The 27,121-nt window shown below is 37.7% G+C and overlaps 1 protein-coding gene across 2 annotated transcripts in view; it reads left to right on the forward strand.

Annotated features, from left to right (window-relative positions):
• LOC122812266 (tetratricopeptide repeat protein 39A-like) overlaps positions 1-27,121 on the forward strand; it is an 825,358-nt gene that overhangs the window by 784,999 nt on the left and 13,238 nt on the right. For both annotated transcript variants that reach the window (XM_044084661.1, XM_044084663.1), the window contains exons 16-17: positions 1,897-2,011; positions 5,702-5,818. In XM_044084661.1, the coding sequence (XP_043940596.1) occupies positions 1,897-2,011; positions 5,702-5,818 (232 nt within the window). The remainder of the gene's footprint in view (positions 1-1,896; positions 2,012-5,701; positions 5,819-27,121) is intronic.

A 27,121-nucleotide genomic window follows, 5' to 3' on the forward strand; every position in this document is an offset into this window, starting at 1 on the left:
CTGTGAACCTATGATGAAACAAGAAGCCTGCATTTATTTGGTACTCACATGCATTTACCTGTATAATGCAGTCTGTGAATGCAGTACTGATTCTTACTCTCCAGGAATAAGCACAATTACAGAGACAGGGGAAACAAGACCTGATGTTGAACAATCCATTCTATCTCACTTAGCCAGCCATCTACAGCCCCAGGCCATTTCTGAACCAAAGCCACTGGGATCACAGACTGAAAACAGATTATCTTGTGTGCAGGCCAGCCTGGCTGCTGACATCATGATACAATGCCAAATACTGAACAGGGCTGCATGTCTGGCAGTCATCTATACTCTTTCTTTGTCCTATTCTCTCTTAAACTCAAACTGTATATAACAATACTTGTATATGGCTCTAGGAGCTTTTACAGATCTTTGCTTCACATATTGATAACCCCTCTAGTGTACCACCTCTGTGGGCCAAATCCTGGAAGATAACATCAAGGTGAACTTTTCCTAATGCTGTGGTCTGTAAGCTAGGATTTCATCTGTGTATCCAGGAGCAGTCCAAAAAGCTGCGGTGGTGCAGCGGTAGCATTGTTGCCTCACAGCAAGAGGTTCTCCCATTCGATTCACGGCTGGAGCGCCTTCTGTGTGGAGTCTGCATGTCCTTCCTATGGTCCAGTAGCATTCGAAAGACATGCGTAGAATGGGTGTGCCTTCGTTGAAGGTTGGGCGTCGAGCTGGCACCTCGGCACCTGTAAAAAAAATCTACTGCCAATCATTAGTAGACTGGAGTTCCGCTGTGGTGACCCCTAACCGGGAAAAGCCGAAAGAAGAACAACATCCAGGAGCAGTCCAAAACTATTAATCAGTAAGACAGGATAAGAGCGTCCTGTTCTGTCATTACCCATGGTATGGATCAAATCACAAAATGAAACAAGAACATTCCATAAGACCAGCAGTGATTTTTATTACATGATAATACATAATCCTGTGTGCCTTGTTGCAGTTATACAGAGGCTTTCCTTACAATAACAATAATAATAATGTATTCTAAGTGGCTGCTTTACAGACAACCATATAGCAGAATATCATCCTTTTGATTGTAGATCAGTAACCATTCAGGTTTCTTGAACGGACATAGTAGCCATTGCATATTTTACATCACATTTCTGGCCATGGGCATCCTCCTAAATCAAACAGAGAATGGCTCAGAAAAAGGTAAACATGATTAAACAGAGAGCAACTGAAGGGAAGCAGAACAGTGAGAGATTGCATGGTTAATAAAACAGAGTTCATCAGAACTTTGATCCATTGTGCAGATCAGCAATATCAAGTCCTGCTGGGTGCAGGTATGAATAACAGCTGGGCTTCCTCTGAACAGTGTTGCAAGTAAATGGTTCCTGGCAGTGACCTGTGTTCGGACTAAGAAGAGAAGAAAATATCATCCCTTGTTAAAATCTAATAAACTTTTGCATAAAATAATATTCTGATAGATTTTTCTAGCAAAGAATCTCATATTGTTTAACCTCTCTCTCAGTCCATGCTCTTTAATCTTCAGTCCTAGATAGTTTTCATATGCAAGGGTCCTAATTATATGAAATATGCAAATTGTAAACAAATTAATGGATTGGTAATTGTTTTCTAATTATCTACTCAACTTATAGAAGTCCAGTTCTGGAACCACTGCTGTAGACTGTTTTACTGCTGATTGACATTTCTTAAAAAGTATTAAGGCTGATTTTTTTTGTGGAATAACTGTGTGCAAGTCTTCCCTGAAGTAAGATCCGGAGCACCAGTATGACTTACTCAACCAGTAAACTTGCCATTTAGTTACTAAATGAGCATCCACTACACTGCAGAGCAGTGATGACGTTGGGGCAGGTGGCTAATATCTTCACTCGTTTCTCTCTGTTGTAGCCTATGACAGTGCAGCTGATGACAAGTGCTTGATTTTCTTGCTGAAAGGTGTCTGTTACAAGCACCTTGGCCGCAGAGAGGAAGCAGAGCAGTGTTTTCTTTACATTCATGAGAAGTAAGTATACAGCATGTTGAAGTGTCACGTCTGACTTGTTTCTCTTTTTGCTTTTTTTCAGCCACTAAAATTTCTTTTACCTGGTTTGTGGGGCTTACTTGTGAAACCTTCTTGGTATGCTACCTTCATAATTTGACATCTAATGGGAGATGATTTGTGCTCTATTTTATGCTGCCTACATTTATTTCAGTGCTACCAAACTACCTAGCTGTGTATTTAAGTGCTACCAAACTACCTAGCTGTGTAGTGCTTCCTAAATGAAACATCCATATTGATTCAGAGGCCTGTACATGTACATTGCATCATTGCTTTATGGTCATTCTGTATTATGAATAGTGGTAGCTATTGTCTGTACTGTAAAACTGCAGAGCTGCTAATCTGTTACCTCATAAACATATCCTGAAATCTGCTGAATGCATGCTGATAATGTAATCTCTTTCATCTAATTTATGCAGTGGATTGCTTTTATTCGCGATCCACTGATCAAAACACTGATGTTATATTAGGGTTCCAATATGAAAGTTTGAGTCACACGTCAGTGAGGAACAAAGATGCTGAACACAAATACCTGAAAAAACAGAATAATGAAAAAAATAAGTCTGTGTTTTTTATTTCCAGGAGACAAACCCACATTCATCCCCCATGTGGGGGACAAGCCCCCCTCATGTACTTGCATATATCAAGTCCACAGTCACAAAAATATAAACAAGGGACACGTCTCCTGAAACAAAGGAATCAGTGCTGGAGTACACCTATATAAACTACAATAGTAGTGATTTCCTATAGAAGACTTGTGACTCCGGGGACTTGAAGCTGAAGGAATTTGGTCTCTGTGAAGTCTAAATATACCTTTACTGGATGGGTATGGTGCAGGTATACTTTGAAACAGATGAACAAGCCACATATTGTGGCACTAAATGTCTGTTGTAGTAAAGAATAAATCAAAAAGAAAGAAAACTCAGCAGACCACCAGGCTAAGAGCACGTAACTTTTAATCCATGAAAAAGGTTAGCGCTTTCAGGTAAAAAAACCTTCATCAGACAACAGCATAAAACAAAGAACAGTATTTAAAATACAAGCAAACAATTACAATACTTAATTAACAATTAAAATTAGAAGTGAGGTCTACACCTCTTATGAACAGGCTTTAAAGGCACTACACCATTAAGCCCTGGGTTTCTATCAGCACCCAGGTTAATGATCCATAAAGTTTCATAGTATTCCATATAGGCAAATAAATCTCCCCCTCTTTTACTAATTTAAACAGACTGCAACACCATGAAATTGAAGAAATTTCATGGATACTTGTGAATATGCTGAAACAAAGTCCTGTGTATATCATTCAAACATATAGCTGATAGATGCTTAAGTATCCCATCCTTCAGCCTACAATTAGTTTTACCTACATAGAATGAGTCACAGCACACACACAGGGCAAGGTATATAACATTTTGCATATCACAAGTAGCAAACAGCCTGGGTGCATATATTCTATGTGTAACAGGATGAGTAAAATCCAATCCTGAATAAATGACAGCATGGACAAGTGCCTAATTTCTTAGGAACCTCAAGCCTCTCCCTACCCTTGTCACATAAAATCTACTTTAAATTCTTATTTTTCTTAAAAACAAAATTAGGTGTATCCCCTACTATTTCTCTGAGGGTATCATCAGAGGATAAAATTCTCCAGTTCCCTTTTATTATCTCACAAACCTGTTTAACATCACAGTTATATTTAATATGCAAGTTCACCTTACTTTTGTTATTACTGCCAGTAATTCTAACCCTGATCCCCCCACCAGTATGCAATCTATTAACCTTCCATTGGCTGGAATACCAAGGAGCAGCTCTCTTTTCCCTTGAATGAAGGGCATGTTGAATCTCAGAAAATTAGTTGTTGATTCTAAGTAGGCAACAAAGTTATTCAAGGTGTCTGTAGTGCCCTCTCATAACAGGAAGACATCGTTCGCATACGAATTAGCACAGGGGTGCCCATGGCAACCCTCCATGTTTGCCAATAGGTAGCCATGGGCACCCCCTGTGTTAATTCGTATGCGAACCTTTTTTAACCCAGTGGGAGTAGGATGTACTTTTTAGAGTAAGACATGATTGGGAGCACTCTCTTATTTTTTTACACTTGTTTTGTGGACAAGTCTTCCTGTTATGGGAGGGCACTACAGACACCTTGAATGACTTTGTTGCCAACTTAGAATCAACAACTAATTTCCTGAGATTCTCAGTACAATTGTCCCACTCTGAAATTGATTTTTTAGATGTTAAGATTTTGAGAGATTCCAGTACTGGTCTTAGTACCAAGGTGTTTCACAAAACCTGTTGGAGGAATAATGTGTTAGCAAGAGATAGCATGCATCCAGGGTTTGTGTTTAAAAACATTGTGAAGGGGCAAGCACTTAGGATGTCCAGGCTCCATACGTACGAGTTAGAATTACGTTGGGAGATGGATGAATTTACATCTAGATTTGTAGCAAGGGGCTATAAACCAGAAGAAGTGAAAGAAGAGATTCAACATACCCTTCATTCAAGGGAAAATAGAGCTGCTCCCTGGTATGCTAGCCAAGGGAAGGTTAATAAATTGCATACTGACTGGGGGAACAGGGTTAGAATTACTGGCAGTAATAACAAAAGTAAGGTGAACTTGCATATTAAATATAACCGTGATGTTAAACAGGTTTTTGAGATAATAAAAGGGAACTGGAGAATTTTATCCTCCGATGATACCCTCAGAGAAATAGTAGGAGATGCACCTAATTTTGTTTTTAAGAAAAATAAGAATTTAAAGCAGATTTTATGTGACAAGGGTAGGGACAGGCTTGAGGTTCTTAAGAAATTAGGCACTTGTCCATGCTGTCAGTGTAAAGCATGTAAATTTATTTACTCAGGATTAGATTTTACTCATCCTGTTACACAAAGAATATATGCACCCAGGCTGTTTGCTACTTGTGATACGCAAAATGTTATATACCTTGCCCTGCATGTGTGTGTGTTGTGAATCATTCTACGTAGGTAAAACCAATTGTAGGCTGAAGGATGGGATACTTAAGCATCTATCAGCTATACGTTTGAATGATATACACAGGGCTTTGTTTCAGCATATTCACAAGTATCCATGACATTACTTCAATTTCATGGTGTTGCTGTCTGTTCAAATTAGTAAAAGAGGGAGAGATTTATTTGCCTATATGGAATACTGTGAAACTTTATGTATCATTAACCTGGGTGCTGATAGAAACCCAGGGCTTAATGGTGTAGTGGCTTTAAAGCCTGTTCTTAAGAGGCGTAGACCTCACTTCTAATTTTAATTGTTAATTAATTAAGCGTTGTGATTGTTTGCTTGTATTTTAAATACTGTTCTTTGTTTTATGCTGTTGTCTGTTGAAGGTCTTTTTTTTTTTTACCTGAAAGCACTAACCTTTTTCATGGATTAAAAGTTATGAGTTCTTAGCCTGGTGATCTGCTGAGTTTTCCTTTTTTTTGGTTTATACTTTGAAAACACTGATTGCTTATGTTTTGATGTTTATTCTAGTGATGAATTTTGCTTTCTGTTGCAAGAAGCTGCAAACTTTATGAAGCATGGTGGTGGTAATTCTGCTCATCAGTCTTCAGAGTCTAAAATCTGTGCATATATCTGTGTGTACTACTTAAATAATCTTTGACAACTCTTTTTTGAAGTGAAAAGAAGATTAAATATGATCATTACTTGATCCCAAATGCACTTCTGGAGTTGAGTCTGTTGTATGAGAGCAAAGGAAGAAGAGAAGAGGCTATAAAAACACTACGACGTGCAAAGTAAGAAACAACTTTATTCTGTCAATTCTGCATGTACATTTCCAGGCTCTCCCATAACATCTACAAAGTTTCTGTTATATACTTTCTCTTGTGTGAATATTAAGGTTGTTCTGTCCCCTGAAAAATGGTAGCAGGTTATTTATTTCCTTAATATTAAGAAATCTGTGCTACAAAGGAGACAGGTGCTGTTTTTGATGCCTCAACCATGCTGTTTTTATGATGATGAAAGCATCTGTGTGTTTGTGTGTCTGTCTGCCTACCTGGCTGTGTTTGTTGATGTCAGTGTATGCGTATAAATAGGCAGATATAAATTTAGATATGTATCTAGTTCAAAAGATCGAAATTACAGAATGTCAGCTGTCAAAATATTGGGACAAAAACATTGATGTTATGAAATGTCGAATATTAGACAAACAGCAAACACATTTTTGCAGTAAGGGAAAATTCCCATGCACTCCTATGGCCAGTTATACACATCAACTCCAAGATTGCACTACATTGTGGAAAAGGCAAATTCCCTCATCCCGTCACTGTATAATTCGTCATGCAGTAATCTGCAGTCGACGATTCAGAACATCAACATTTTTTTCTCAGTATTTTTAAAGTTGATATTCTGAAGCATCGATCTCATAAAGTAGACCCATTTATATATGTATGTATTTTTTACACACTTACACACATGTATGTATGTGTATGTATATATATATATATATATATATATATATATATATATATATATATAAACATCACTGTGCACTACTACGAGTTTCAGTATGTCACACCATACAACTGACTAACAATTGACTACACAGCTGGATTAAAAAGTTCTTAAGGAGAAAGAACACTTATAGTGTCATGCTGAGATTGGATGTGGGCAATAAGCAGGAATTTATTATAAAGGACAGAGTATAAAGACTCAGTGTTACTTAATAGGGTATTGATGGTAGGACTTACAGTTATACAGCAGACTACACAGCAACAAATATTATAAATGTAGTACTGAGACTGGGACTGGGAAGGAAAAGAGGAATTTGCGTTGTCGGTTCACAAGCAAAAATATTGTTACAAAGCATAAAGTACAAGGATTATAGCTAATTCTTATGAAGATATTAACAGTTACCTTTACAATCATACCTTTTATTTGTAAACCATTCATTTGATTTTATTTGGTCATAGGAAGTACTCCATGTCGGAAGCGACTTATTCTGGGTTAGGGGATAATCTGTGAGCAAGAGGAGTTAAAACTAGTATTGTAAGGTATTTTATAAAATAAATGAAGGTACAGCCTGTGTTTTAGCTTTCAGAATTATCTTTTTTATTATTATAGTTGGAAAAGGCTCATTATCCGTGGTGGTGGTGCTGCGGTAGCGTTGTCGCCTCACAGTAAGATGCTGACCGGTTCGACTCTCAGCTAGAGCGTCTTCTGCATGGAGACATGTGTGAATGGGTGTACCTTCATTGAAGGTTGTGCTTTAGGGCTGGCAACTCAGCACATAAAAATCAACTGCCAATCATTAGCGGACTGGAGTTCTGCTGTGGCGACCCCTAACCGGGAAAAGCCGAAAGACACAACATAGTTGGAAAAGGCTCAAAACAGACAAAAACATACACAAGTCTCATTGTACCATCTGAGTTGGTTACCTCATTAGATCACTTCATGTACTAATAATTAAAATCACTAAACTGTAAAGAAAAGGCAAGTTTATTCAGCTTGTTTTTTTTGTACATTGAAGGATGAATGTGTCATCTACTTGCTTGTCATGGAAGAAATGGAGTGTGCAGCTGAAGCTGAATGTTGTGAAGATGAAATGTGAATCATGAGTGGGGCAGCCAAGCTGCTACACAGACTCAGTATAGAACAGAGAAAACTGAAAAGTGTAAACATTGCAGACGTGACAAACTGCTTGGAAATGATAAGAAATTAGTTTTGGAATTTGGCTGGAGTATTTGGGGCTCTCATGAAACACTTATAAGTGATACAGGTGGAGGATACAGAATTTCTCCATGATCAGCTCAGGATTTGCTTCTAGCTGACCCACAGGGTGAGTTTATTTTCTTCTGTGATCACAACTCTTATACCATTCTGACTGACATTTACATGCAACAAAGCTGACCTGTTCATACCTCTCAGCCGTACTGAATTCCTTGGTTAATACTGTTTTTGAGGGCAAAATATTGGGATGCCATGAATTCCTGAGTGGCCCCTTTAATTTCCTGTTTTTTTTTTTTTTTTGAACAAATTTGTTCTTGATGTCATCACGTGCAGGGCATGTGTAATGACGTCAGCTTCATGAGGCAGACAGACAGCCTGTCAGAATGGTGAGCCATAATTTAACTTGCTTTGCTTGCTACATGGACCAGTCAGGCAGTGCATAGCACATCCCTCCAGGTAATCAGTTCTTATTTCTGTTATGTGTGAGTACTTAGTTCTTAATTTGCTTTTATTGAAACGGCAGTCTGCATTAAGTGTGCTCTCTTACTGAAAGAGCAGTAGAAGTCTTGTGTGTGTGTGTGTGTGTGTGTGTGTGTGTGTGTGTGTGTGTGTGTGTGTGTGTGTGTGTGTGGTGTCTGTGGTGTCTGTGTAAATGCCCCAGTTAGTTATAACTGCTGGTTAGAGTTACTCGGACTCAAACCCTGTAACTTAGGTACAAGGAGCAAGAGCCTAAACTCTCTACCCATATCATCACTTGTGATTCAATGAGTTAAGTCCATAGTTCTCAACTGTCCAAAGTTTTACATAATGTCTGTAATGGAATATTTGTCTCATATTAGTGGTCTGTTCCTCTTAAAATGTGTGGTTTTCTGGCAAGTCATGGAGAAGTGAATTCACTAAATAATGATAGCCATTTAAGGTTCCGTCTTCCTCTTTCAGGAAAGGCATGGTAACACAACATAGCAACTTTTCTAAGATTATACAAGCAATGTTTAAAATGTGTCCCTGGTTTTGGGCCTTTGCCCCCCCCCCAGTAAATTTTGGCTTTTTAAGATTTCTTGTGCTGCATAGTTATTCGGGGGGGGGGAGAAAAGTTTAGTGCTGGTTATGGCAAGTCTGTGTTTGTTGTTAGTAGCACAACAGGTAGAATATTTGCTTTTAATGCAGAAGGCTGTGGGTTCAACTCCCACAGTATGTAGATGGATTGCTGGTACTGTACTGTGTTGTACTTTTAAAGGGGGTGGACGCTGCAGTCCTGAGAATATCCTCTTTGGCGGAGATACCTAGCAACTATGAACTTGTTATCAGTTTGCCATCCATTCCTTATTGCAATATTAATAGACTATATATATTTTAATGTAACATAGGCAATTTATTCCTCAAGGGCAACAGGCACTTTATTTGTAGATGAGAAAATGAAATGTAGTTGTTTGCTAGCAGCAACCTCTTCATTAGTTACAGATCTCTTTAATGTGGAATTGCTTAGATAATTTTTACTTCTGCAGAGATTGTGCATATTTAGTGATACTGGTGGATTGTAAAAGTCTGAGTAGACTTTTATTATGGAAATGTTCTGAATTGGGCAGTTTTGTCATTACTGGTTCATGCATTTTGTTTCATTGCTTACAGAAAAAATGTTTCAAACAATAAATTTAAAACTCGCTGTAATAAGTGTGCTGTATTATACAAGGAATATAATTTAATACAACCAGGAAGGTGTATCAAAGAACACATTTATGTTTTGTGTGCAAGGGGCCTATAATTTGAAAATAGCCCAAAGGTAATCTTTATCCACCACTGGCCAGATGCATTTTCTTTGAATGTGGGTTTCAATGCCGTTTCAATTAATGTGAGTTTTAAGGGCAGAGAAGTTTTAATACTAAGTCTATTTTTATTGTGACACTGTATTGCAATGTCTAGCAGATGTCTATTAGTGTTTGTGCTATAAAATGTAAAATAAAAGTTTTAAATGTAATCCAAATAATCACTGTAGAAGTAAAGCAGTATGCACATTACAGTGTTTATGGTAAATGAGGGGAAATAGCCAAGTAATAGGACATTGGAATGGCTGCAGGGGGAGGGCACTGTATGGGAGGGCCCCATTCAACCATGAATTTGTATGGGAGGAAGGCAGCAAATTCAAAGACAGCCCTGGGCAGCACAAACTCTAGCTATGTCACTGATCAGTAGGCCATGGAGAATGAATTTTGGAGGTCCTAGCAATAATATTCTTTTGCTAAGATTAGAATATTGCCTACCAGTAAACACCCTTTTACCACAAAACCCACATACAGCAAGTCACCAAAAACAAAATCCTAAGGTTCACAAACACAAGAAGTCCAAAACACAAAAAGATGGCTTACACTGGATGCAGGAAAACATTTTTATTTCAATAAAAAGTAAAAGCTTGTAAGCGCTTTCATCCCCAATTACACACGATACAGGAACTTCATCAGACAAGCTCAGAAAACTAAAAGTGTGTTTAAATAAAACAGTAGTCATTATATTACTTCCTCTACACTGATTTAAAGGGAAATGATGCTCAAAACAAAGGCTTACAGTTCAAAATCAAATATTAAAAGATATGGCATAATATTAAACAGTAAGCACCCTTGTTTCTCCCATAATACATAAAAAAACGGTAACGTCATATTAAAAATACCCAAAGTGTATTCTACTATATAAGTACCTCTTAAAAGCAATGAATTGTTTTGCTTTTTCATTTTGAATTTCACATTTACATTACAACATATGTGACCATTATTCTAGAAAAAAATTTAAGTATATTTACACACATTTCTTCTATTTGAACCACTGATCTGTGTTTAGTTAGTATGTTTACATGTTTACTTGATGAGATACTAGACTAGTTAGTATTTAATGTGTATGTAATATATTACCTTTTATCTTTGAAGAACCTTTATTATTTTATTTTGCATAGGATGTTGCATATTGTTTTATAAGAGAGTGACTTAAACTTTCTTGCTTTTAAGAGGTACTTCTATAGTAGAATACACTTTGGATATTTTTAATATGATGTTACTGTTTGTTTTTTATGTATTATGGGAGAAACAAGGGTGCTTAGTGTTTAATATTATGCCATATATTTTAATATTTGACTTTGAACTGTAAGCCTTTGTTATGAACATCATTTCCCTTTAAATCAGTGTAGAGGAAATGACATAATGACTACTGTTTTATTTAAACACACTTTTAGTTTTTGATGCCGTTCCTGTATTGTGTGTAATTGGGGACAAAAGCACTTACAAGCTTTCACTTTTTGTTGAAATAAAAACAAAATCCTAAGGCTCATTATCTTCTTTCCCAGTGAACAACATTGCCACACATTTAAAAAAAATGGTTACCATTTACTACAAGGTCTGGGTAGCCATATTTTGGTTGGCTGTTTTTCATTTTGCATTTGAAAGTTGGTATCCCACAATTCCATTGGAGTGGGTGGGCTTACATAATTGTGTATGCAAATTTTATGTTAATTGGCATACAGATTTGTACCTATTTTTCATGGGCCTTTGTCCAGATTTTTATCTTTCCAGGTTGAGAGGTATCGACCTATTCACATCATTGCCTTTTGATGTTGGTAGATCTATGACTTCATTCTTCGATACCTCTAAATTCTTGTCGTACTCATAGCTCTATTTTCAGACTACCCAAGGATAGTTATTTTATATATTTATATTTATATATATATATATATATATATATATATATATATAGAGAGAGAGAGAGAGAGAGCAGGTAAAATGTTTGCAATATCTTCTGGACTTGGCAATTGCTCAAATGTTTTTGTGGATCAAGTTTCAGACCCTCTGACATCAGAATGTGACCTGTGTATTTCATCCTTGTCATAAAAAGTTCCACAACAGTTGCCCAAAACAGAAGGTTCTTGGAATAAGTATACAAACCCAAACAAAGTAATTGGCACCAAAATTTGCAATCACAAACTTTACTGTAGCCACCAGGATCTAGGAAAGAATGAACAAGGTTTTGGCCCTACCGCCTTATATTTTGAATAGCAGCTTATTGTAATAATTTTGACAATTAATTAATATTGAAATTTATTTTAATATTGTGTTTGAATTTTTTTAATTTTTTTCTTATTTTGCCATTCATATTTTTCACTTTCTCTGAATTTATTAGGGGTTGCCAATCTGATGATTTTTTTTTAAATTAATAAAATCGGATATTGGCAAAGGCTCTTGCCACCCCCATAGTGCCTTTGTTAGGCAAGGCTCAAAAGACATACCCCCACCTCCATAGGTATCACAAGGGATAAGAAACTAAGAATAATGCTACTCAATGCCAGAAGTCTAAACCTCAAGATGCACACACTCGAAACTCTCCTTAGCATGGAGAACATCGATATCTGTGCAGTAACAGAAACCTGGTTCAAGGCTCCCGAGAGCACCCCAGCACTACCAGGTTATACCTCATACCATGTTTTTTGGCCCCAAAACTTGGACCGAACCACAAAAGGTGGGGGAGTATCAATATTCATCAAAGATACCCATACCTCCAGGTTGGTGGCACAGCACCAAGCATCAGAGACTATCCATGTGCAACTAACAGTGGGTAAAACTGCCTTCCAGTTTATAGCCTGCTACAGACCACCCTCCCAAACCCAGGAACCCCACTCGGCCTTCATGAGAACACTGGAAAATATGAAGGTCTCTCCAAACACCATTATATTGGGCGACTTCAACTACCCAAACATAGACTGGGAGCATTACTCTAGCTCCAACACCCTAGCCCAAAGGTTCCTAGAATTTATAAACTCAAATGCTTTGGAACAACTTGTTACCACTCCCACAAGAGGGGAAAACATACTGGACCTGATTATCACCAACATGGGGACTCTATGCTCCAGACCAGAAGTGTATCCCTCACTGGTAAGATCAGATCATAAACTAATCTCACTAGATATTCACATCCCGACCCCAGCCCCTGCCCAGAAAACCACAGTGAAAAACGTCTCTAAAGCAAATTTCACACTCCTCAAAACCGAGATGGAATTCTTCAATGCCCCCAGGCCTGTGGAAAATACGGCCCAGACCGCAGAATCCTTTATAAACGCATTCTATGAACACCTTCAGGAATGCATGGATCATGCAATCCCAAACAAAACCAAGACCCAATCCTCCAAAGGCAGGCATCCTGTCTGGTGGACCCCAGCCATAAACAAACTATACAAAAGAAGGAGGAAGCTACTACATGATAGAGCAAAATCCCAAAAAGGGAAGGCATCTCTGATCAGTATTAATAAAAATCTACGGGCACTCATAAAATTGTCTAAGGCCAGCTTCGAGAGAAAAATTGCACAGGACACTAAGGATAATCACAAGGCTTTCTTTAGTTATGTTAGGAACCTGGGTGGGAATTCCCAGATATGCTCAGAATTAGTCCAAAATGACAAAAAATACACCAAACCCACAGACACTGCCAACATCCTAGCTGACAGGTTCAGCGCAAACTTCTCCCCCCCTTCCCCACCAAAAGGGCAAATATCTATCCCAGCAGAGTGCTGCCCCTCTGACACCTCAGATGCTCAGGTAAGAGCCACCCTCTCCAAAGCAAAAAACACAGCATCAATGGGACCAGACGGTGTCCCGGGCTGCATCCTACATGAACTCCAAGAAGAACTAAATCCAAACATAAAACTACTGTTCAGTCTCAGCCTTACTACAGGATATGTACCCAAAGAGTGGCGTACAGCAACAGTGGTCCCTCTCCACAAAGGTGGTGCCTCAACGGATTCTAGAAACTATCACCCCATAAGCCTGACTAGCTTGGTCTGCAAAGCTATGGAAAGGATCATCATGGACCTCATAAATAAAGATATTGGGGACCTACAGACACTGGATCCTACCCAGTTCGGCTTTGTTAAGGGCAGATCCTGCCTCTTAAACCTGGTCGATTTCTTTGAAACAGTCACCTAGGATTTTGACGAGGGGAAGGTGATCCAGACAGCCTACCTGGATCTCGCAAAAAGCCTTCGATACAATACCCCACTCGGGCATTATAGATAAGCTAATAAATGAAAAGCAAAACGGCTATACAGGTAAAACCCAGTATATAAAAAGAGAAGTATATGAGAGAAAACACTATATCGGGTACCACACAATAACGTCTTTATTTAAACAAAGTAAAAAGGAGAAGTGAGCACTTTCACAGCCTTCGTTGCTTCATCAGACAAAGAATTAACTGTTCAACTGCTTGTTTTATATCACTCTCAGTCAAAAAAAATTTTTCCAATTAGTGACATCATACAACTTTTGAAAATTTAAAGGCATATATGACAAGAATATTGTAAAATACGCATATGAATATAAAATATATATACAAAAATGTAAAGTATGTTCATATTTATGCATATCTAATTTAAAACAGTTAAATAATCTCATTAAAAATGCATATATATAAAAATGCATATAAATAAAAATGCATAGTATATTCATATTTATGCATATCTAATTTAAAACAATTAAATAATCTCATAAAAATGCATATATATAATATATATATAAAAAAGAGTGCATAATACAAAATATATAATAAAAGAAATATATGTATATATATTTTATTTTATGCAAAAATTAATTGTGTTGAAGGCATCTAGCTTTAAGAAATGGAACCAGTGATATACAACCATTTAAGCCTGGATATCTATCAGCATTGAGCTTGATAATCCATCTTTGTTCTCGGCTCTCTGTGAAATTTTCTATATCTCCTCCCCTCACATTTCTATGTATATGTTGTAAAACAAAGAACTTGAAAGAGTGTGAAGGGTCAGTGTTTAAAACATGTTGAGCAAGCACTAGTAGTTTTGTTATTTCTGATGTCTCTTATGTGTTCCAATATTCTATCCTTTAAGTTTCTATTTGTTTTCCTATATAGAAGGCATGACATATTTGGCAGAAACAAAATAAATAACATCTGTGGTTTTACAGTCTGCATATGAATGAGAGTATAGTGTAAAATTTCTAACAGGATGAATATATGGTGTAGTACTATGAATATGTGTACAAGCAGTACAAGACCTACAAGGAAAAGTACCTTTGCCTGGAATTATAGGTAGTTTTTGACGTCTTTATTACACAATTGTTGTTTTAATGTTAGATTATTTCTGAAACTGAAACTAGGTGCATTACCAATGAAAGAATGTAAACAAGGAATCTCATGTAAAATGTGCCAATGTTGTTTAATAATATTAGTATACTGATTAACATTACTAGCATACTGAAAAACCGCTCTAATGCTATTATTTTGTGTATTATTTCTCAAATTACTGCTATCTGACGTAATAGAATTAGAAGATTGAAAATACGCTTTACATTTAGAGTCCCTGAGTGTCCAAGCATCAGAAATAGTTCTATCTATTTCATCCATATGATATCCTCTTCTTAAAAAATCAGTTTTCAATTTATTCAAAGCTAGTACTGCATCATTATCATTGTTGTGTAATCTTAATGTTCTGTATACCTGCCCCTTGAGCACATTTCTTGAAATGTGTCTAGGATGCATACTGGTTTTGTGAAGGTATGTATGTGTTTCCTTGTTTACATTCTTTCATTGGTAATGCACCTAGTTTCAGTTTCAGAAATAATCTAACATTAAAACAACAATTGTGTAATAAAGACGTCAAAAAAAAAAAAAAAAAAACTACCTATAATTCCAGACGCAAAGGTACTTTTCCTTGTAGGTCTTGTACTGCTTGTACACATATTCATAGTACTACACCATATATTCATCCTGTTAGAAATTTTACACTATACTCTCATTCATATGCAGACTGTAAAACCACAGATGTTATTTATTTTTGTTTCTGCCAAATATGTCATGCCTTCTATATAGGAAAAACAAATAGAAACTTAAAGGATAGAATATTGGAACACATAAGAGACATCAGAAATAACAAAACTACTAGTGCGCTTGCTCAACATGTTTTAAACACTGACTCTTCACACTCTTTCAAGTTCTTTGTTTTACAACATATACATAGAAATGTGAGGGGAAGAGATATAGAAAATTTCACAGAGAGCCGAGAACAAAGATGGATTATCAAGCTCAATGCTGATATATCCAGGCTTAAATGGTTGTACATCACTGGTTCCATTTCTTAAAGCTAGACGCCTTCAACACAATTAATTTTTTGCATAAAATAAAAATATATATATATACATATATTTCTTTTATTATATATTTTGTATTATGCATTCTCTTTTATATATATATTATATATATGCATTTTTATGAGATTATTTAATTGTTTTAAATTAAATATGAATATACTATGCATTTTTATTTATATGCATTTTTTATATATATGCATTTTTAATGAGATTATTTAACTGTTTTAAATTAGATATGCATAAATATGAACATACTTTACATTTTTGTATATATATTTTTGTATATATATTTTATATTTTATATTCATATGCGTATTTTACAATATTCTTGTCATATATGCCTTTAAATTTTCAAAAGTTGTATGATGTCACTAACTGGAAAAAATTGTTTTGACTGAGAGTGATATAAAACAAGCAGTTGAACAGTTAATTCTTTGTCTGATGAAGCAACGAAGGTTGCGAAAGCGCTCACCTCTCCTTTTTACTTTGTTTAAATAAAGACGTTATTGTGTGGTACCCGGTATAGTGTTTTCTCTCATATTATAGATAAGCTCACCAGCTTAAATATAAACCCCTATGTCACTAGATGGGTTGCAAACTGGCTCAAGGACAGAACCCACAATGTTAGAATTGCTGGAGCCATGTCAGACTCCAAACCAGTTACAAGTGGCGTCCCACAAGGCTCAGTCCTGGGACCTCTCTTGTTCGGTATATATTTCTTGGAGGTACAGGCCAACACGGAAGGACTGTGGCTGACCAAGTTCGCAGATGACTGCAAACTGGGTGCCATAATTGACTCTCCAGCCGACACAAGCATCCTACAAAAGGGCCTCATAGAAACAGACAACTGGTGCCAGAGCCATGGCCTCAAGCTAAACGCCAAAAGTGTATAGTCATCCCTTCGCAAAAACAAAGTGCCCAGAAATTACCACATAGATGGTAATCCATTAAGTACGGAAGAAGTAATTAGGGACCTGGGGACCCAAGTTGATAGCAATCTCTCATTCGACAACCACGTGGCCAAAGTGGTTATAAAAACATTTTATATAGCACACCTAATCATAAAGGGATTCACATCCAGATCAGGGGAGGTCATCGTGCCTCTTTACTCATCCCTCATCAGGCCCATAATTGAGTACAATGCCCCTTTTGGGATGTACTTTACCAGACACCTGCAGCAACTGGAAAGACCCCAAAAGTACCTCACCAAGAGGATCAAAGGGCTCAAACAGATGCCATATGCTGCCCGGTTAAAGAAACTCCAGCTCTACTCAGTGGCATACCGCCTGCTCAGAGGCGATCTGTGCCTGACGTATAAAGCCATGTCCAACCCGGAATTAATGGACATGCTGCACCTCAGAAAATCTAAATCCCATCGAGCTACGCGCTCGAGAGACTTGAACCTCAGCACTGAAATAAATAGGACTTGCTGGAGGGACAGATTCATAACCCAGAGGCTCCCTTCACTCTGGAATAAAATCCCAGTCCAGGTTAGGCAGAGTCCCTCATTGACTCTCTTCAAGAGGAATCTTGATGAGTGGATGGGAGATCGTAGATTTACTCCGGGTATCACTTCTGTGTCACTGTTAGACAGAGGCACAGTATACTAACCTCGAAAAAGGTCATAGCAAAATTAATTTAAAATGGGTGGCGAAAGCCAAACACACTCTGGCTAGGCTTGTAAATGCCCTAGGGCAGATAGCCTAGTATGAACCTATGAACCTATGAGTCCTGTGTGATAGATACTCTAAAGAACACTGTCAGATCACTGGGTTTTATATAGATTATATGTATATATATATATATATATATATATATATATATATATATATATATGTATATATATTTGCCTGTGTGTGTGATTGTAAATAAGTTCAGGTGGAAACAGATCACAAACTCTTGTAAAGCATATTAAAAAAAAAAACATATACAGGGTACCTCCTAGACTGCAGAAGATGTTATTGTGTTACATAATATACAAAAGTGTGATCTGAAAATGAAATATGAAGAACTGCTAGAAAAAGAATTAAATATTGTTTGGATAATACATCAGTTATCACTCAAAGAAATAAAAGTAAAATACTTTTGAGTATATGGAATACTGACTTAGAAATGCAGTTATTGGAAGACATTATTGTGAATGGCTGGCCTGAGGCAAACTCATTATTAAGGAAAGGATTTTGATGAAACTCTGTACAAAAGTGCTTAATCTATATATATATATATATATATATATATATATATATATATATATATATATATATATATATATATTTTCCGATCATGGAAGCTGTGGTGGTGTTTTTGTCATTGAAGGTTCTTCTTGTTTTGCTTTTTTTTATTCTGTGCATTTTGCATCTTGTGGTTCTCATCTGCAAGGAAAGTAATGCTATTTTTTTTTTGTTTTTTTTGCACGGGAGAAGAAAGTTGTGTTTAGGGCTCAGTGTTCAAAGCTGACAAGTTAATAGTTCTAAATCAAATGAAAAAGCAAACTGTTGAAAGGATGTATAAATTACATCTGGGAATAATGAAGTATGGGTAAACAGATAATTAAAACATAAAAACAAGAAATTCTATGTTTTGACCAGGAATATCAACACACGTGAAACAAATATTGCAGAACTGTATGTAGCAGTGCATAACATAACAACAGTCTAAGGAAAGAGTTGTTAGCATATCCAGTTATAGTAGAACTATTTGACACAAAAAGTACAGGTGTGATTAGTGCTTTGCAGTCTATGTTTTCATATTTGACAGTGCTTCCCGATAAGATGAGTCAAGAATTCAAACAATTTTTGTTTGAGTGGGGATTCAAACATGACAACATCCAGTCCCAGACTATCCTTATTTTTATGGACAAATGGAAACAACTATCCAATCAGTAAAGACTCTCATGAGAGAGAGAGCTGTACCAAAAGCTATGAAAATTGCCATGTTAAAATTTTGGAATATAGAAATGCTGCACTGCAAGGACTTTAGCCTCTCACTATTTCAACTATCAGTTGATAGAACACTGAAAAGCAAGCTGCATTACTGATATCTGAGAATCAACATAAAAGAAATGCTGGAAAGAAATTTGCACAGACTGAAATACTGCTTTAACAGAAGCTGCATAAGGCTACCAGGGAATAAAGAAGCCATAGGAAAGTCCACAGTGTGAAGATAAACTTTGGGGTAAAGAGGCTGAACCACGATGCTATGCATTTTGGCTTTGTAGAACACAATGTAGATATTTATACAAGACAAATATATTGAAGCCATAGGTCCATAAAAATGGGGAGCAAGGGTATCAGAACAGAGCCTTTGCAAGCAAATAGAGACTAAAACTGTGCTGATCAAAAGATATAGAGAAAGATTGCTGAGCATCTCTCTCCAAGGAAAAGATTAGACAGTTACAAGCATTAATGAATGAAACATTCATTATTAAATCTTGAGTATGTAAACTAAAATGACTTTAATGTAAGCAGTTCACAACATGCATAGTATGGTGTTAATATTACCATAGCCTGATTAATGTAAATCAATGCATCAGCCTCACACACACACACACACACACATATATATATATATATATATATATATATATATATATATATATATATATATATATATATATGTTATAGTGCAAGAAAATTGGGGATACATTACAATGAGTAACATACTCGTGAATGCTAATGTGTTTTGCCATATTGATTAGCTTGTCATGCATTACACAAGAGTTCCACAGAACTAAGTGTTCACAGTAAATGTCATGAAGTTTAGACCACATCTGTTGTTTGTTATTTATTAAGCCCCCTGACATTACAGGATGAACCCATATTTCTTTAATCACATCATAGAACATATCAGCTAGTGGGGGAACCAAGCAAGAGGTCTAGTCAGGAGCTTAGAAGGCTTCTAGGAGACATCACAGAATTAAAAGCATAATGGTGTTAGGCCACTGGTTCTTCTGAATTATCCAGAGGCATGTTTAAACCTTCTCCAAATGAACAGGTGAGTTGAGTCAATGGAAGGCCTCTGTCCACCAGAACCATTTCCCCCCAAGGAAAATCAAATGGTCCAGTGTGCCAGAAGGGTGATATCTGTTGTTTATCCTCCATCACTTTGCACCTTTTAAGTGGGGATGAGAGGGTGATTGTGGGTGCAAACATTTGGAATTGACCCTGTGGAAGGGCTCCAGACATCCACAAAGGACAACAATGGTATACCTGTGGTGCCCTTAGTGGATGTTGTGACATAGTAGGCCACCTAAAAAAACTGGAAGTGACCAGGAAATAATACTGGCTGTCTTTCAGGAATCTTAGGGCTCCCTGGACTTGTGGTAGCATGTGCAAGGAATAAGAGGCTGGGATGAGGATCGTATGATGGCTGAACCAGTGATTGGTGCACTGTAGCACAAGTGATTGATGTGGACATCAGACAGACAGCTACCATGTCCATTGTCTGATAACTTTGTGCTATGCCTAATGTTGGACCCAACATTGTGGGTATGCAATCATTTGATCCTAACATTAGGGTATGGGGTGACATTAAATACAGACCTTGTGTACCCAGACAAGGAATGATACCAGAGGTAGATCAGGTTGCACAGGCACATATAGTTGGACTTGAGTTGATGTCAGGGACAGGCAGACATCATGCTTGAGGCCTGAAAGACTTTCAGAACTTGGAGAAAGTTTAGTGCAAGTCCAGAGGCTTGAAGTACAGCAGCAAAGTATTGGGAGGTAGGCTCTGACTTCTGTAATTCCTGAGGAGGGAGTCTGATGGCAATGGCCCAACATTTCAAAATACTTTAATTGAGACTGGCACCAGAGGAACCCGAGTCTTTCTAATGGGAAGGAACAGCTGTCTGTTACACAAGTGTTATCACCTCACGCAGAAATTGAGAGGGGGTGTGGTGGAGGGAAGCCAGTTTTTAAGAAGGTGGAGGAGAAACCAGCTGTTACCATCAAGATTAGAAGATCACAAGGACATGATAACCAGGACAAAAGAAGCAGCCTACTGGTGGAGTCCTGAAGTAGCTGAATGGGGTAGAGGAGGCTGCAGGGTTTATAGGGAGCTTCTGATGAACACACATCTATGAACCCTATGAGACAGATCAAGAACAGGATGAGACCCCACCAGATATGCCTTCATCTCAGTGCTTGTTCTCAATTCTTCCCCATCTTTATAAGTTTTGCAAGCACTGAAGGTTCTCAAAAAAAATGTGTCACTAATACTGCTCAGTGATGTTGTGAAGGTGCTATGCTCAGGGCTGTGATGCACTTGGAGTGTTTGCCCATAATATGAATTTGCTTTGTGTAGGAGTATGTGTTACATAAAGACAAGAGAGAAGAAAATGCATAACATGAGGATGAAAAGGTTTGGGGAAAAGTCAATACATTCCACTAATGAATACTAAGGAGAGAGAGGGAGAGAGGATGTTTTGTACCTGCTTAGTGGGAGTAAAGAATTTGAGGGGTTAGGGTAGACTGCTTAGATCAGATAGCTGCTCATTGTTTGGAAGAATGTTTATGCAGAAGTCTCAGAATGGATTTCTTCAACTTGTGCAAACTAAGACAAAAAAAATGTAATTGTGTTTTGTGAAATTATTTCAAACATTATGCTACAGCTACTTCTGTGCAAGTTAAGAAAAGGAAAGCAGGGTCTATATCACAAAATCGAACTTCCAAAATGTCGAACACCATAAGTTTGAACTTGGGAGATCGAATTCGGATAACATCGACACTTCAAAACAGTGAATTTTTTCCCAGGGGAAAAAATTTGCTGTTCTGAAAAACACACACATAACACAATCACACCAAACACCTTCAAAACCTACACTAAAGCTAACATACACCACTATCTATGCACTATCCTTAACCCAACCCTAACCCTAAAGTCCGTCACTGCCGCACACTTACCTGACCCGCGCCCTAACCCTAAAGTCCGTCACTATCGCACAATTACCTGACATGTGCCCTAACCCTAAAGTCCGTCACTACCTGTTTGTATACTTACCTTGACCTGGTCCGAAAATGCCGAAGCCGCAGAAATGGCCAACCGAATTCTTTCCCAGGGAAAAAATTCGGGTTTCCGCGGCTTTGACATTCTCAACTTAAGAACTACCAAGTTCAGCCTTCCGGTATTCGATGTTCTCAATGTTTGATTTCACGATAGGAACCCGGAAAGCATAACTATGGTTTGTTTGTCAGACATGCATGAGTAGAAGTAATAAAACCTATTAGACAGGAATATTGTAGACACTGTGGCCTTGCTCCATGATGCAATGATTAGATTCTGTTGATTACAGTATTTTGAGGCATAAAGGAATTTACTGGATGTGAAAGTATGAAAAGTATGTGGTTAGAAATGAAAAAGTTTCCAGAAGGATAGCAAACTCTGAACTGGTCTTTAGATGAGAAAATGAAATCTATTGGATAATGTAACAGATAAAAATTCTAAATTATATTGGAGAATATTCCAAAAGAATCATGTCAGATTAGGGATTATGTTTATTGTGCTTATGTGTACAGAGCAATCCAGCAGCCTGCTATGATTACATTTTCTTTGTGATTCTTAAGATGCTGTTATCCACTTTGTAAATAAAATCTACATTGCAACAAGACTTTCACTTTGTTCATAGTCTATGACTCTGATTTACACTAAAGGAGTGACGTTAGAGTGTCAGGGGAAGAGAATTGCAGAGTTGTCATGCAGAACAGAGGAACATGTCCTAATGTTGATTTCTTCAGTTAGAGTACATTTGAATCTTATAATTTGGGCTGCATAATCAAGGATTTTTTAAAGCGTGAGAGAGATTCAGAATTGTTGTAATAAATGAGGAAGGAGGATGAGCATAAGATACTATCCAGCTGAGCTGGAATTAGGCAGAGCAGAAGGAACCCAAGATGCTATAAGGGAAAACATAACCCAAGTTATTTCTGAATAATCAAGGAATCCGATTCTGGTGATGTCTGCCAGCTCTGGTGTTAGAAGTTAGGTAAATGCAAAGCAAGGAGGTGGGTGAGAAGCATGTTGTGGCACAAGGGACCCCAAAATCAAGACTGCAATCTGAAGAGACCCAAAAGAGTTGGAGGCATCACTGGGCCTACCTGATTCATGTCATCCTTCAATATATTTGTCCCTGTGTTTGCACCCCTTTTATTTATTTATTTTTTTAATCTCAGAGTTCTTTTGTGAAAAGTAAAGTTTTGAAGGACCATTATTCTTTATCTTCATGTAGCTTCATTAAAATGGTAATGTAATGAACAGCTAGCATATTGTGCATGGCTATTAAACCCAAAACAGGAAGAATGGTGATCCATAATGGGAATTTACTTCCTGCAGCTGCTTTCATTCTTGTGTGACTCTGTTAAGGAAATCAGAGTAAAAGAAACTAAAAAAAATAATTAAGTAATAAAAATCTAACACAAGTGAATGCTGAAGGAAGCCATGGAAACTTTATTCCAGCTGGACAGTGGAGAAGAACTGGAGACGATGAGTGACTACCCATGTCAAGTGCTGTGAGAACAGGCTGGGGTGTGTGGTCTCAGAACAATGGAAAAAAAACAATTCCACTTATCTGCATGTTAAAATATGAGCTAAGTCTCATTATATGACACCTGCTACCAAAATCTGTTAAAATTACTTTAGATTATTTGCTGCTAGTCCGTGAGTGAATCTTGCCTTATGAGTTCTGAAGCAAGTATTTTTAGTAACTGTGCTCCGACTTCTTTTCTGGAGGGCGGACTTAACAGATCATTTGATTCTGACAAATGATTGTCTTAAAAATTGAAATTACTTGGACAGTCCACTGCTGTATCTGCAGCAGGTTATGAATATACTGCCCTATAAATATATGGCAAATGGTACAGTCACTGTCCCCATTTTAAGCTAGCCATCAGAGTGAAACCATTCTAAAGACTGGCATGTCCTGCTTGGAACCAGCAACCCACTGATAGGAGAAGACACTAGAAGGTTACAAGTCAAGCCAAAAGATTATTTGCTTGCTGAAAAAAATGTAAAATGCTTTTGAGGCAGTGGTCAACAGAAACATGTTATTTTTCTAATAGAAAATAGGAAAATATTTACGTTTCCTGTATGCACAAAACCACTTAACTACTTTTCTTATATCTGCCACATATCTTCAAAAATGTGTATGTGCAACTCTCAAGCAGTTTTCCTAAAGTGCATACTTAACTGTCATGTCAACTGCTGAATTGTGCTGCTGTAGCAAGCACAAACTTGTCTTCAGTTGTCAACTGTTTCTATTATTTGTGTTTTAATGTGCTCCACAACTTGGCTGTGTCATGATTGAAAATTGTTCACAGACCAAACCACTCACTTGCTAAGTAGGTAAACAAATAAAAATGAGAACTCTCTTGGTATTTAACTTATGCCAGTGTTAAAGGGAGACATAAAAGTTGATGCCTAGCAATAGTTGAGGAACTGCTTACAAATACGAGTTGCAGAATATGTAACATAGTAGCTCATCATCAGAAACAGCATCAGCCTGTAGATCTATCATCAGGAGATATCTGCTCACACTGCTGGCACCCATGTTTGTTTAGTGCGTTAAACGTCAGAGAGTCAGGCTGGGGGTGGATGACAGTTTGAGACCTGGCAACTGTTCTCTTCTGGGAGAAGGGCATACCTCTCAACCTCCAAATCAGAGAATCAGGGACAAAGACCTTAAAATCAGGGACACCTCATTAACATAAGATATGCATATTTAAATAAGCGCATTAATGGACACACTCACCATTCATTCAATTACACAAAGACAGGGCATCATTTTAAGCACTTTTTATTACAGAATTATATACACTGACACATCAAAATAGAGGATTATTCATATTTTCATGAAAACTGTATAAAAATTGAAGTCAGACATGTTCACCCCCCCCCCCTCACAAACACCCTTACAAAAACAGTGCTTCTATGGAACAGAAGCAATACATGGAATAAGACAAGTACATTCAGACTGATTCAACTTCAGCATCTTGGCAGGCAGCATACATTTCTGCAGCTGATGCAGTACTAGAATGTTCTTTGCTGTAAGCAGCTGTTGCCTTTTCTTGCTGCTTCCAGCATATCCTTAGAATGTTTTACACAGCAGCAGTCATTGTCCTCATTCACAGTACCAGTCATTGTCCTTAGGATGTTTTACACAGTAGCAGTCATTGTCCTCGTTCACAGTACCAGTCATTGTCCTTAGGATGCTTTACACAGTAGCAGTCATTGTCCTCATTCACAGTACCAGTCATTGTCCTGTCACAGTACCAGTACCAGTCATTGTAGATCCTTTGCTTTACACAGTCAGCTCATTTTCATGCACCAGTCATTGTCCTTAGGATGCTTTACACAGCAGCAGTCATTGTCCTCATTCATCTTTATTGCTAATAAAGAGTTTAATATTTTTGGGCCAAGTGACTGTCTGAGCTCAGTTTTTACTTTGCGAACCATGCTGAATGCCCGTTCTGATTCACTGTTTGAGTGCGGCAAACAGAGAACATCTCATTAGCTTTTGAAAAGTTGGGATGTCTTGCACTGGAGGGGTCCCAAACACCATCGACCAGTACTTTAAAAAATTAGATGTGTCACATCCATATGACCAGTCAGTTATCTGATATACTGAAAACTCATCTATCAGTTTGCATCGCTGCACTTGTGAACTACAAAAACTGAGACGAGTGCCAATATCTGCTGTAACAGTTGAAGAAAGCTGCAGTTTCATAGCTGGATCCAATAAGCTGGCCATGTTCTGCAGCAGGGGATCTTTTGCAGGGAAATGCTTTTTCATTTTTAATAGCACTGCAGAGTAAAATTGTTTGGCTCTCTTAAATAGTTTCTGCTCCACTGTAGTACCCCTGATCCGAATTTTCATCCAGGTATGTTTCGGCATTAGGACCAATATGAATTTTGCCATCTTCTAAGATGTTGTCCTGCACTTCAAGAATTGCAACAATACTACTTATATTGCCCAAAAACTGCCTTCCAATTGGTGGTTTCAATACCCTACTGGCATATGCCTGCAGTACTTTGTGGATCTCATTATGGAATATGAGCAATTTGCTTTCCCTGCTTTGCATTAGCATATTGAAGTTATGTAGTGGTTCAATGGCATACTGCAGGAAGAAGAATGCCAGCTTGATATCATGGCTGTGCAGTCTGTCAGCTATTAGATCCACTTTAACAGATCGTGGTTCATATAACAAGAAGTATGATCTCAGGGCGGGCCACAAGGCAAGCATTCTTTTTATGATTTTTGTCAAACTCAGCCATCGAGTGGGGGCATACCTGATAATTTTGAGAGGTTCAGTATCCACAAACGGTGCAAATTCCTTCAGCTTCTGCTGACGCTGTGCACTGCTGGAAAAGTGACAATAAATGTCAGATATCAATTCCTCTACAGGTACAGCCATTGCCTTTACACCAGATTTGATGCATAAATCTGCAATGTGGCACAAACAGCCCATATTGAAAATATGTGGATTAACCTCTTTTAATCTAGATAGCACCGAGTTCTGCTTGCCAATCATGGATGCAGCATTGTCTGATGAATAAGCCACCATGTTGGTCACAGGAATGTCACACTTGCTCAGAGTCTGCATTACACAATCAAAAATGGCTTGGCCAGTTTCACTGACACAAGCAGGTATGTCAAGGAGTCTTACAACATTTTTACCAATGGCATGGTCAAAAAAAAACAAATAAAATCACAAGCAACTTGTCATCCCCCATATCTGTACTTTGGTCGAGGTACAAACAGTATGGCACTTTCTGACAAGCTTGTGCAATATTCTGCTGATACTTAGGCCCCATTACATCTCTCAAAATGCAAGCAGCATTTGTTGGTCCACAGGTCATTTTTTGTACCACCTCCGGATCCATGCAGTACCTCTTCATGTACTTCAGGAAATGATCCCCAGTTGTAAATGGCAAGTTGTGTTCAGCAAGTAGGCCCATAAAGGCTACTTCAGCCTCCAGAACTTTAGCATTGGTTTGCTGAGTGGCAAACATTTCTGTCACCTTCCTCCCAGTCGAGTGCTTGGTGCTCATCTTGTGCTTCTCAGTGTCCATATGCCACTGCAAATCATTCCTCCCTCCATGTCCGACATTAATATTAGTAGCACAAGTCTTGCAAAATGCATAGCCTTGACCACGCCTGCTTTCCATTACCCAGACAAAGGTAACCTTCCAGCTACTTTGGAATGTGGTCATTCACTTCTTCTATTCAGA

This window comes from Protopterus annectens, chromosome 9.part0 (genome assembly GCF_019279795.1).
Source record: "Protopterus annectens isolate FY-2018-M chromosome 9.part0, PAN1.0, whole genome shotgun sequence".
NCBI classification, from domain to species: Eukaryota; Metazoa; Chordata; order Ceratodontiformes; family Protopteridae; genus Protopterus; species Protopterus annectens.